At 45.9% G+C, this 13085-nt stretch overlaps 1 protein-coding gene across 3 annotated transcripts in view; it reads left to right on the top strand.

The window, feature by feature from the left end:
* Positions 1 to 13085, top strand: part of clcc1 (chloride channel CLIC like 1) — a 54574-nt gene that overhangs the window by 31048 nt on the left and 10441 nt on the right. For 2 of the 3 annotated variants that reach the window (XM_033027876.1, XM_033027877.1), the window contains exons 10-11: positions 8216 to 8744; positions 8811 to 9049. In XM_033027876.1, the coding sequence (XP_032883767.1) occupies positions 8216 to 8744; positions 8811 to 9049 (768 nt within the window). Of the gene's footprint in view, positions 1 to 8215; positions 8745 to 8804; positions 9050 to 13085 lie in introns of those variants that run through there. The other variant, XM_033027879.1, reaches the window with a different exon arrangement.

The following is a 13085-nucleotide window of genomic DNA, read 5'->3' as shown; positions in this document are numbered from 1 at the left end:
TCCCCATATCCCCTGATTCCGCTATTTTTAAGAGCCCTATCAAGCTCTCTCTTGAAAGCATCCAGAGAACCTGCCTCCACCGCCCTCTGAGGCAGAGAATTCCACAGACTCACCACTCTCTGTGAGAAAAAGTGTTTCCTCGTCTCTGTTCTAAATGGCTTACTCCTTCTTAAACTGTGGCCCCTGGTTCTGGACTCCCCCAACATCGGGAACATGTTTCCTGCCTATAGCGTGTCCAAGCCCTTAACAATCTTATATGTTTCAATGAGATATCCTCTCATCCTTCTAAACTCCAGAGTGTACAAGACCAGCTGCTCCATTCTCTCAGCATATGACAGTCCTGCCATCCCGGGAATTAACCTTGTAAACCTACGCTGCACTCCCTCAATAGCATGAATGTCCTTCCTCAAATTAGGGGACCAAAACTGCACACAATACTCCAGGTGTGGTCTCACTAGGGCTCTGTACAACTGCAGATGGACCTCTTTGCTCCTGTATTCGATTCCTCTTGGCTCCTCCTCATGGCTGATCGTCCCCAATCAATAACCCGTGCCTGCCTTCTCCCCATATCCCTTGATTCCACTAGCCCCTAGAGCTCTATGTAACTCTCTCTTAAATCCATCCAATGATTTGGCCTCCACTGTCCTCTGTGGCAGGGAATTCCATAAATTCACAACTCTCTGGGTGAAAAAGTTTTTTTTCACCTCAGTCTTAAATGGCCTCCACTTTATTCTAAGACTGTGGCCCCTGCTTCTGGACTCGCCCAACATTGGGAACATTTTTCCTGCATCTAGCTTGTCCAGTCCTTTTATAATTTTATATGTTTCTATAAGATCCACCCCCTCATCCTTCTAAACTCCAATGAATACAAGCCTAGTCTTTTCAATCTTTCCTCATATGACAGTCCCGCCATCCCAGGGATCAATCTCGTGAACCTATGCGGCACTGCCTCAATCACAAGGATGTTCTTCCTCAAATTAGGAGACCAAAACTACACAATACCAGAGCCCTATACAACTGCAGAAGAACCTCTTTACTCCTATTGTCAAGTCAAACTGAAATGAAAGAACAGGTGCAGAGAAATGCTACAATTGAAATCACGAGACAGTGATTAAAGTGGGCGGAACCCCAGCCTGCAGAGTTCTGCCTGGGGGTCAAAAGGGCACACAGCACCAGAAGCCAGGGAAGAAGAGAGAAGAGAGTTGCGAGCAGAGAACTTGAACAGTAAATCAAAAGGACTGTCCGAAAAGACTGCCGCGAGAGCCAGAAAAGGCAAGCAGGACTGATTTTCTACAGACCCGATTGGCAGCCGGTTTTTCACCTGATAAAGACCAAAACTGATAAAGACCAAAACTGATAAAGACTAAAACTGCTACAAAACTGCTAAAGACTAATCTGCCAAAATAAAAGAAGGAGAAAATAAAAGGTGGAAAAGAAGTGTTTGGTCTGAGTGAATCCAGTTCATCATTTCGGGGTAGATAAATCAAATCCCTTTCAAGCGGGGAAACTGCAAAAACATTAGAAGACTTGACAGTGAAAAACCGCTGTGACCAGGAGACTCCAGTGAAAAACCGGGCGGGGCCAGGAGATCTGGAAACCTGGAAAAGAGACAGTTAAGTCAAAATAAAACATGGCTGATGAAGTTGCTGGAAAGTCAGCTGAGCAGCTCAAGGTGGAGAGGACAACAGCAAAACGGGCATTCTCTCGTCTTGTTAACAGCATCATTAGGAACCATGAAGAAATGTCTGAAGAGGAGCTCAGGAACAATTTCAACAAACTCATGCAGGAGGCCGAAAAAGTCATGGAAGCCAATGACGATGTGGAGGCTGGACTCATTGCAGAGCTGGAGGCGGAGCTGGACGCAGATGAAGAAACTGTGTTAACTGAACAGCAAAATGCCGACCTGGCAAAGACTGCAAAGGAGTGTGAGTCGAAACTAAAAGAGGTCAAAGGGCTCATCCAGGACACTCTATGGGCAAACTTTGGAAATGTTGAATTATCCACCTCACTACAGACAGCAGATGGTGCATGTGAACTTGCTGCTACCACCGCACCATCAAATAGCAACCAAGAAGCATATGAATTCATGCTTAACCACCTGCAGAAACTGGAAAAGACTGCAAAGGAGACGTACAGTCGGTGGAAACGTTGGGTCCCTCTGGATAAGCAAGAGAGCTTCCAGAAACACCTAAGAACACTCGAGCTTCTCGTCCCCAAGCTGGTTTCCAGGAAGGCTGACTTCATACAGGCAAGAATAAAGAGAAAGCTGAAGGATTAGCACAAGCGGCGAATGCTTTCAATTATCCTTCACCAGCCATCAGACTGAGACCCACGGCCCTTCCTAAATTTACTGGAAACAAGCGTGACTTTTATAGATGGAGGAAGGATTGGGAAGCACTGCAAAAGCAAGGTGAACCCACTGGATCAAATGAGGTGAAGAAGGTTCAATTGCTGGACAGTCTGGAGGACAAAATTACAAGAGACCTCCGCCTCAGAAGTTATAACACTGCAGATGATATATTTCGTGTCCTAGAGAACCGGTTTGGAAATCAAACAGCTATTGCTATTGAGATAGTGGAGGAGCTTCAGGGAATCCCACCTGTCAGAGGACATCAGCCACGTAAAATAGTGGAATTAATTCAAGCTGTGGAAAAGGCGCTTAATGACTTGAGCGATCTCGGAGACACAGGCGCTATTAAAAATCCACTGATGACAAAATCAATTGAAACCAAGCTTCCAGAAACCCTTAAGAAGGAATGGCTGGTTTATGTAGCTGATAAGAGGAATGCTGTGGCACCAGAGAAACGGTTTGACAGTCTCTTGTCATTTCTCAAAGAGCAGGAGAGCATATACGAACAGCTCGAGCAACTGAGGGACGAGGAGCCGAGTAGAAAGGAAACTCGGACTGAACCAAGATATGCCAGAACCAAGTCTACCAAGTCAGGAAATGACCACACAAGTTGTGTAGTCTGTGGTGACGTAAAGCATAAAAGAAAGCTGTACTTCTGCAAGCAGTTTCGAGGGCTAAAGCTGACAGAGAAAAGAGCTGCAGTAAAGAAGTTGGGAGCATGCAAAAAGTGTCTTGAAGTTCATGATGATGGTTCATACTGCAAACCTGCATATCTGTGTAAAAATCAAATCTGCAAGGATGAACAGACTCCTGAGCATCATTTTTATCTGTGCCCCAATTATGAGATGAGGAAAAGCAGTGTTGATCAGAGAAGGAGTAAATTTGGTCCAGAGGAAGATAAAGGCAAGAAGAAATATACAGTGCACCAAGAGGAGTTTTTCAGCAAACTTCCACCAGAGTTGGCATAACAATGCCGAGATGTGTTCTCCAACACTGCATCAAGAGCCTTCAACACTGCAAAGCATCAGCCAAGCCTCCTAAAGGAAGGTGGACTGCAAGAGCATCCAGTGATTTTGATGCTTCTGGAGGTCGTAGCAAATGCTGGACAAAAGGTTGGGACATTAATTGACTTGGCTTCAGATACCAACTACATAACTCACAAGGCTGCGAGTAGACTGAACCTTAGGAGTGAAGACATCACGCTTATCGTCCATGGAGTTGGGGGGATGAAGGTCCACGTCGAGACGAGGCGCTACCTTCTAAAGATCCGAGTGAAGACTCCCAAGGGCACACTCAAGTCGCACCAGTTAGTTTGTTATGGATTGGACAGCATTGCAGATGTTCACAAACATGTGACACCACAGCAGCTGCAAAAGTTCTTTCCAGACGTCCCACTTGAGGAACTTGTGAGACCAAAAGAGATACATTTGCTCATAAGCCATAGAGAAGGTCAGCTAGCACCTCAGAGGATTAGAACTGTTGGAGATCTCATTCTGTGGGATGGACCACTGGGAAAGACTGTTGGAGGTTGTCATCCTGAGCTGTTTGAGAAGCTTACCATGTCAGCCCACATGTCCAAAACACACTTCGCAAGATAAATGAGAGCAGCTGCTTTAAAGTATGAGGAGCTCACTGCCCCTGAGGAACTTTCACCAAACGGACAGGTCGCCGTCAAAGTCCAGAAGTCACGTACATCAACCGCTAATCGGGACTTCTTGGATTGGTGGAAGTGGGATAGCATTGGAGCAGCATGTGAGCCAAAGTGCGGGGGTTGCCGCTGTGGAAACTGCCAGCCAGGCGGAAAAGAAATGACTCTTGCTGAAGAGAGAGAGCTCGAAGTGGTAAGGGAAGGCCTCACCTACGTAACAGGAGACCGTCACAGTAAAGACCCACATTGGCATGCTAGCTATCCTTGGTTGGAAGACCCAGCTTCTCTACCAAATAATAAAAGGACAGTGGAAGCCACATTTCTCAGGACGGAGAGGCAGCTATCCAGAGAACCTGAATGGAAAAGTGCCTACACAGCTCAGGTGCACGACATGGTGGACCGAAAGGCTGCAATCAAATTGTCCGAAGACATGATTGCAAACTGGAAGGGACCAGTGTGGTATGTGAGTCACCTTATTGCTCCAAACCCCCACTCTGTCACAACCCCAGTGAGACTAGTGTGGAACAGCAGCCAAAAGTGCAATGGTGTCAGCTTAAATGATTTGCTGATGAAAGGTCCAGACGTCCTCAACCAAATTCGCGCCGTCCTCCTCAGATTCAGAGGCGGAATCTATGCTGCTCTGGGAGACATAAAGAAGATGTATAACTCAGTCTGGTTGGAGGACCGTGAAGTACACTTACACAGATTCCTCTGGCGAGATTCCGAGGACGAGGAGCTGGGAGAGTATGCTATCACAAGAGTGAACATCGGAGACAAACCTGCGGGGTGCATTGCACAGTTGGCAATGCGTGAGACTGCTAATCTTCCTTCTTTTACCCACCTCAAGGATGAGCAGCAAGTACTCCAGAAAGACAGCTATGTTGACGACATCCTCACATCTCACAACAGCCTCGACCAGTTGAGAATCATCACAGTAAATGTGGAACGAATCCTGAAAGCTGGTGGGTTTGAGCTCAAGCCTTGGGTTCTGTCTGGCCAAAGTGGGAGGAAGGAGGACAGTGATGCTTTAAAGAAAAGCAAAACAAAAAGCATGATCCTACCAAACCAAATGCATGATGATGATAGCAAGGCACTTGGTCTGGGCTACATTGTTGAAGAGGACATGCTCCACGTTATGGTGGGAATCAATTTCTCCAAGAGAAAGAAAAAGATGCGGCTTGGTCAAAGCCTTCTACAAGAGCAAATCAAAACTCAGACGCCAAATCCCCTAACAAGAAGAGAGCTTCTCAGCCAGGTAGCAGGGCTATATGACCCCATCGGCATAGTGGCTCCTGTTAAGCAAAAGGGAGCGATTCTGGTACGCAGAGCTTTCCAAGAAGCAAAAGAGGGAAGCTGTTCGGTCAGAGACACATGGGACATGGCACTCTCAGATGGACTCAGGGAGGATGCAATTAAGCTCTTTGAAGAGTACGTACAACTTGGAAAAGTCAAGTTCGTCAGGGCACTGACTCCCTCTTGCTCCGCAACTGAACCCTTGGGAATCACCTTTTCTGACGGAAGTGAGCACACCTACGGGGCAGTGATGTACCTGAGATGGGATTCAGACCATGGCCCAATTGTCAGACTTGTGGAATCCAAGGCCAAGTTAACTCCCTTGGACCACAGAGGAGACGCTGTTAAAGCAGAGATGTGCGGAGCAGTGTTCGCCTCACGCTTAAAGAAGTATTTTGAGCTACACAGTCAAATTCAAGTGGAGAAGTGGTATCATCTTGTGGATAGCCAAACAATCCTTGGTGCAATACAGCGAGAAAGCTACGGATTTCAGACATTCTTCGCCAATCGGATTGGAGAGATTCAAACAAGCACCAACATTCAGGACTGGCGGTGGATTCCTGGCCCACAAAACATCGCTGATGTAATCACCAGAGGTGCCAGCCCTCAAGACCTTGATCAGTATTCGGAGTGGCAAAATGGACCGAAGTTCCTGGTATTGCCTGTGAGTGAGTGGCCAATAAAATCAGCTAAAGAACTGGCTGCCACTGCCAGAGAGAACATCAACAAGTTACAGAAGAAAGCTTTTGTTGCAGCACTATCAAGAGCCAAAGTAGAGAACCAAGAACCGGAACCAACAAACCCAAAGAGACCACCTGCAGGGTCAGCTATTCAGAACCTTGTTGATGTCAAGCGGTTCAGCATTCTAACACGACTGATCAAGACAGTCGCATGGATTTGGAGAGCAGCGAAGAGGTTTCTTGGCAAGAACAAAGCCCTAGACAATCCAAAGTGGGAGGCCATCTCTTTGACAGGAGTCATTACAATAAGAAAACAAGAAAATGCTCTAAAATACATTTTTTATGCTGCGCAATGGGGCACAACTTTCCCAAGCACCACAACAGATCGACTGGTAGCCTATAAAGACCAAGTTCAAACCTAGACTTCAAAGTTTGACTTTAAAGCGTCGATCTCCCAAGTGGTTCCATTGGAAGATCGAGTGGGAGGTGTCAAGTCAAACTGAAATGAAAGAACAGGTGCAGAGAAATGCTACAATTGAAATCACGAGACAGTGATTAAAGTGGGCGGAACCCCAGCCTGCCGAGTTCTGCCTGGGGGTCAAAAGGGCACACAGCACCAGAAGCCAGGGAAGAAGAGAGAAGAGACTTGCGAGCAGAGAACTTGAACAGTAAATCAAAAGGACTGTCCGAAAAGACTGCCGCGAGAGCCAGAAAAGGCAAGCAGGACTGATTTTCTACAGACCCGATTGCCAGCCGGTTTTTCACCTGATAAAGACCAAAACTGATAAAGACCAAAACTGATAAAGACTAAAACTGCTAAAAAAACTGCTAAAGACTAATCTGCCAAAATAAAAGAAGGAGAAAATAAAAGGTGGAAAAGAAGTGTTTGGTCTGAGTGAATCCAGTTCATCATTTCGGGGTAGATAAATCAAATCCCTTTCAAGCGGGGAAACTGCAAAAACAATAGAAGACTTGACACCTATACTGAAATCCTCTTGTTATGAAGGCCAACATTCCATTAGCTTTCTTCACTGCATGCTGTACATACACGCCAACTTTCAGTGACTGGTGTACAAGGACACCCAGGTCTCGCTGCACCTTACCTAACCTAACCCCATTGAGGTAATAATCTGCCCCCTTGTTTTTGCCGCCAAAGTGGATAACCTCACATTTATCTATATTATACTGCATCTGCCACTCACTCAACCTGTCCAGGTCACCCTGCAACCTCCTAACATCCTCTTCACAGTTCACACTGCCACCCAGATTTGTGTCATCCGCAAACTTGCTAGTGTTACTCCTAATTCCCTCTTCCAAATCATTAATATATATGGTAAACAGTTGCGGCCCCAACACCGAGCCTTGCGGCACTCCACTCGCCAATGCCTGCCATTCTGAAAAGGACCCATTCACTCCTACTCTTTGCTTCCTGTCTGCCAACCAATTTTCTATCCATGTCAACACCCTACCCCCAATACCATTTGCTGTAATTTTAGTCACCAGTCTCCCGTGCGGGACCTTATCAAAGGCCTTCTGAAAGTCTTGATACACTATATCCACTGGCACCCCTTCATCCATTTTACTTGTCACTTCCTCAAAAAATTCCAGAAGATTAGTCAAGTTGATTTCCCTTTCGTATTTATTGAAATACAATTTTCTATAATAAATATCCATTTATTAATATGAACCGGCTAATGTATGGAATATAGGGATTCAGTTTTCTGCTGCCCCAGGTCCTCATTTCTGCTAAGGAAACCTATCAAGATTGTTTCCACAGGGTAGAAGGTTGACATATTGAGGTTACTGACTTTGCAAGTTATTTTTAAGTGACAGTGGTCCTGAAATGTCTCTTTTGGATTTTGGTAAGAATTTGTATAATGGGCCTGAATAGAGTGGATGTGGAGAGGATGTTTCCACTAGTGGAGGAGTCCAGGACCAGAGGTCATAGCTTCAGAATTAAAGAACATTCCTTTGGGAAGGAGGTGAGGAGGATTTCCTTTAGTCAGAGGGTGGAATTCATTGCCACAGAAGTCAATGGATATTTTTAAGGTTCTGGATTAGTACGGGTGTCAGGGGTTATGGGGAGAATGGGGTCAGGAGGGAGAGATAGATCAGCCATGATTGAATGGTGGAGTAGACGATGGGCCGAATGGCCTAATTCTGCTCCTATCACTTATGAACATGAATTTAATGCTCGGTAAATTTCAGATGTTACTATATGTACCCCTCTTTTTTGTTTTGCAGGCATTCTGGTATTCTTGTGGTCAGTCAGTTGTCCGGTATGGTTTACCTAGATTCTATCCTGATGATAGTTCCAGACCTGCAATTGCACAGCATAGTGCGCCGTGCATCATGCATAATGGCACCGTCTACCAAAGGGCAGTGTATGTGGATTATCAGGCTGGGGGAGATGCTCGATGTCTCCCCAACATCAGAAGAGAGAGCAACCATGACGAGTTTGCAGTTCCAGGACAAAATAACATGAATCACCAGGGTGTTGAAGAGATAATGAATTGGGAAGGAGCTGGGGTTTGCGATAATGGGCGAGGTGATAACCATGTACGCAGGCGAAGAGTACCAGGCGGGACTTCTGCGCACACATCTGAAGATCCGAAGGCAAATTGTGACATCTTTTTGTCCACTGAACCACTGCCATTTGGAGAAAATCTGCAATATGCTGCCAGAAATGTCACAGAAGATAAGATCCCCCCTCGGGCTGGACCGGAGGTTGGACAGAGTGAAGATGGTGAACAGCAAAGTAAGAACAAAGCTGGTACACAAAATTGCTGGGGAAACTCAGCGGGTGCAGCAGCATCTATGGAATGTAAGAACAAAGCTGGTTTCCCTCATAACAACTCCGATAATAGATTGCGCGGTGAGAAAAGAACGGAGGAGAAGAATATGCCGGCGCCTATACGAGCTCTTGAAGATTCCCGGGCAGCTGAAAGCCCCCTTCATGTAGTTCCACGGCATCCATCAGACAGGAGTCACACAGACACTGAGCCCATTGGGAAAAAAACTCTTGAGGAAGAGAAGCCTGAAAATGAGGAAGCCTTCATAGAAAATGTGGGAGCACAGGTAAATTTTCCCAAAATATTGAGTATCGGTCGTCCCTGGGAAACAAACGGTTTCTTTTTTTTGTTATTAGGTCTAGCTTGTCCATAAGTCAGGATGTACACAAAGATCACTCGATGGAGAGTATTGTAATGAATGACATCCTGGAACGTGCTGCCAGGGTGGTGGTTGAGTCAGATACAACAGAGGCATTTAGGAGACGTATGGTTAGGCACATGGATGTGTTGGGAATGGAGGCATGTGGATGAACGAATGAATATGTTTATTGGCCAAGTATTCACATACTAGGAATTTGCCTTGGTGCTCCACCCACAAGTGACAACATGGCATACAGTGACATCAAGTGCAAGCAGATCTTGGTCTTGGCATCGTGTTTGACACAGTCATTGTGGGGCAAACGGCTTCTTCCTGCATTGTACTGTTCTATGTTCTAAAAACACATAAGACTGATAAAGACCATTCACTCAAAGTATTGAGAGAGAAACTAGTTGTGCCATTTGTATTATGATATCTGTGTACTTATGTTGGACTTTTAAATGTTAGAATATTACAGAAGTACACACATAAATATTGGTGTCTATAACTCGGGATGGCCTGTACTGCTCCGATCAGATTATGTTTTCAGTAAATTCTCAGCAAACTGAACACAGCGTATTACAGTACAGGAGGCCATTCGGCCATGGAGACCATGGTAGTCCAGCATTCTGATTTCAGATACAAATGCAGATTAGTTTATTCTCATACATACCAGTCTTGGGCGTGGAGACAGGCCCTTCAGCCCAACTTACCCACACCAACCAATATGTCCCTTTACACTAGTTCCACCTGCCTGTATTTGGCCCACATCCTTCTACACCTATCCTATCAACATACCTGTTTGTATGTGATAAAACCTGCCTCAATTACTCCTGTCAGCTCGTTTCATACACCCACCACTCTTTGTGTAAAAACGTAGCCCCTCAGGTTCCTATTGAATCTTTCGACTTAAGCCTTTGTCCTCTAGCCTTAATTCCCTACTTGGGGTAAGACTCTTGTGCATTTGCCCTATCTAATCCTTTCATGATGTTATACACATCTATAAGATCACCCTCATCCTCCACTCCAAGGAATAAAGTCCTACCCTGCTCAACCTCTCCCTATAGCTCAGCCCCTTGAGCCCTGGCAACATCTTTGTAAATCTTCTCTGCACCCTTTCCAGCTACACATCTTTCCTATAGGAGTGGAGGATCAGGGCGGTGAGTACTTAAATCGGGCGCGGGGCTTGTTTTCACAGAGGCCCGGGAACCGTTGGAGCGTGTGGAGGAGGGTCAGGGCTTTTACCAAAACCCGTAACGTTCCACACTCCATAGGGAGGGTTCTGGTGGAAGCCGCTGATTGGCGGAAGCAGACTAGAGGAAGCAGCTGATTGGGTGCAACCTCAGGTTAGCATTTCTGCTTTCTGGTTAAAGGTACAGTGCTTTAGTAAAGGTACAGTGAGCCAAGGGTACAGTGGGCTAAAGGTACAGTGGGCTAAAGGTACAGTGCATTAGTAAAGGTACAGTGAGCTAAGGGTACAGTGGGCTAAAGGTACAGTGCTTTTTGTTTATATAATAAAGGTGCAGTTTAAAGGGCAAGAGGGAGCAGCTGTTTGTGTCAGATACCTGCTGATTTCTCCCAGCAGTTTCTATTGGATTATACTGGTATCGGATCCAGGGTAAGGCGAGAGAATGACAGTCAGAGCAGTGTACTGTTCTGGATGTCAGATGTGGGAGGTCATGGTGTCGGATGGCCCTCCAGACGTCCACATCTGCACCAGGTGCAGAGAGATGGGGCTCCTAAGGGACCGTATTAGGTTCCTGGAGCAGCAGCTCAATTACCTCTGTCTGGTCAGGGAGAGTGACGAGGTCATAGAGGGGAGTTATAGGGAGGTGGTCACTCCAAAACTACGGGAGAGAGACATGTGGGTCACGCTAAGGAAGGGCAAGGGGCAGAGGCAGGAACGAGTGAGTACTCCAATGTCGGTACACCTTGCAAATAAGTATTCCTGTTTGAGTACGGATGGGGGTGACAGCCTGCCCGGGGGTAGCGACAGCGGACGGGCCTCCAGCACAGAGACCGGTCCTGTTGCTCCGAAAGGTAGGGACAAAAAGAAGAGGGCAATTGTAATTGGGGACTCTATTGTTGGAGGGTCGGATAGGCGTTTCTGTGGACGCAGTCGGGAGACCAGGATGGTGGTCTGCCTCCCTGGTGCCAAGGTCTCGGACGTGTCTCAACGCATCCAAGATATCCTGAAATCAGAGGGAGAGGAGCCTAAGGTCGTGGTACATATTGGTACAAATGACATAGGTAAAAAAAGTGAAGAGGTCCTGAAGGGAGGATTTAGGGAGTTGGGAGGAGAGTTAAGGAAAAGGACCAAAAAGGTAACAATCTCAGGATTACTGCCTGTGCCACGCGACAGTGAGAGTAGGAATGGAGCGAGGTGGAGGATAAATGCGTGGCTGAAAGACTGGTGCAGAGGGCAGGGATTCAAGTTTCTGGATCATTGGGACTTCTTTTGGGGAAGGTGGGACCTGTACAGAAAGGATGGGTTGCACTTGAACCCGAGGGGGACCAATATCCTGGCGGGGAAATTTGCAAAGGTCACTGGGGAGACTTTAAACTAGAATGGTTGGGGCGAGGGACTCAAATAAAGAAAGCTAGTAGACAGAATGGGAGGCAGGAAGCAGAAAAGGGAAGCACTCGGACACAAGAGGAGAAGGAAAAAAAAAGAAATAAACAGAGAAGAAGTGACGGGGGGTTTCTTAAATGTGCATATTTTAATGCTAGGAGCATTGTAAGAAAGGTGGATGAGCTTAGAGTCTGGATAGACACCTGGAAGTATGATGTTGTGGCGATCAGTGAAACATGGTTGCAGGAGGGCTGTGATTGGAAACTAAATATTCCAGGATTTCGTTGCTTCAGGTGTGATAGAATTGGAGGGGCAAGAGGTGGAGGTGTTGCATTGCTAGTCAGGGAAGATATTACAGCAGTGCTTTGGCAGGATAGATTGGAGGGCTCATCTAGGGAGGCTATTTGGGTGGAACTGAGAAGTGGGAAAGGTGTAGCAACACTTATTATAGACCGCCAAATGGGGAACGAGAATTGGAAGAGCAAATATGTAAGGAGATAGCAGATATTAGTAGTAAGCTCAAGGTAGTGATTGTGGGAGATTTCAACTTTCCACACATAGACTGGGAAACACATTCTGTAAATGGGCTGGATGGTTTGTAGTTTGTAAAATGTGTGCAGGATAGTTTTTTTTGCAGCAATACATAGAGGTACCTACTAGAGGAGGGGCAGTGCTGGACCTCCTGTTAGGAAATGAGACGGGACAGGTGGCGGAGGTATGCGTTGGGGAGCACTTCGGGTCCAGTGATCACAATACCATTAGTTTCAATATAATTATGGAGAAGGTCAGAACTGGACCTAGGGTTGAGATTTTTGATTGGATAAAGGCTAACTTTGATGAGATGCGGGATCTACAATAATTATAGGCAGCATGAAGTAAATGAGGTGCTTGTGGAGTATAAGGAATGTAAAAAGAATCTTAAGAAAGAAATTAGAAAAGCTAAAAGAAGATATGAGGTTGCTTTGGCAAGTAAGGTGAAAGTAAATCCAAAGGGTTTCTACAGCTATATTAATAGCAAAAGGATAACGAGGGATAAAATTGGTCCATTGGAGAAACAGAGTGGGCAGCTATCTGCAGAGCCAAAAGAGATGGGGGAGATATTGAACAATTTATTTTCTTCGGTATTCACCAAGGAGAAGGATATTGAATTATGTGAGGTAAGGGAAACGAGTAGAGTAGTTATGGATACTATAAGTTTCAAAGTAAAAGAAGTACTGACACTTTTGAAAAATATAAAAGTGGATAAGTCTCCAGGTCCTGACAGGATATTCCCTAGGACATTGAGGGAAGTTAGTGTAGAAATAGCCGGGGCTATGACAGAAATATTTCAAATGTCATTAGAAACGGGAATAGTCCCCGAGGATTGGCGTACTGCGCATGTTGTTCCATTGT

The sequence above is a fragment of the Amblyraja radiata genome, chromosome 10 (genome assembly GCF_010909765.2).
Source record: "Amblyraja radiata isolate CabotCenter1 chromosome 10, sAmbRad1.1.pri, whole genome shotgun sequence".
NCBI classification, from domain to species: Eukaryota; Metazoa; Chordata; class Chondrichthyes; order Rajiformes; family Rajidae; genus Amblyraja; species Amblyraja radiata.
The sequence above is the reverse complement of the archived record's forward strand: the minus strand, read 5'-3'. Positions and strand labels throughout refer to the sequence as shown.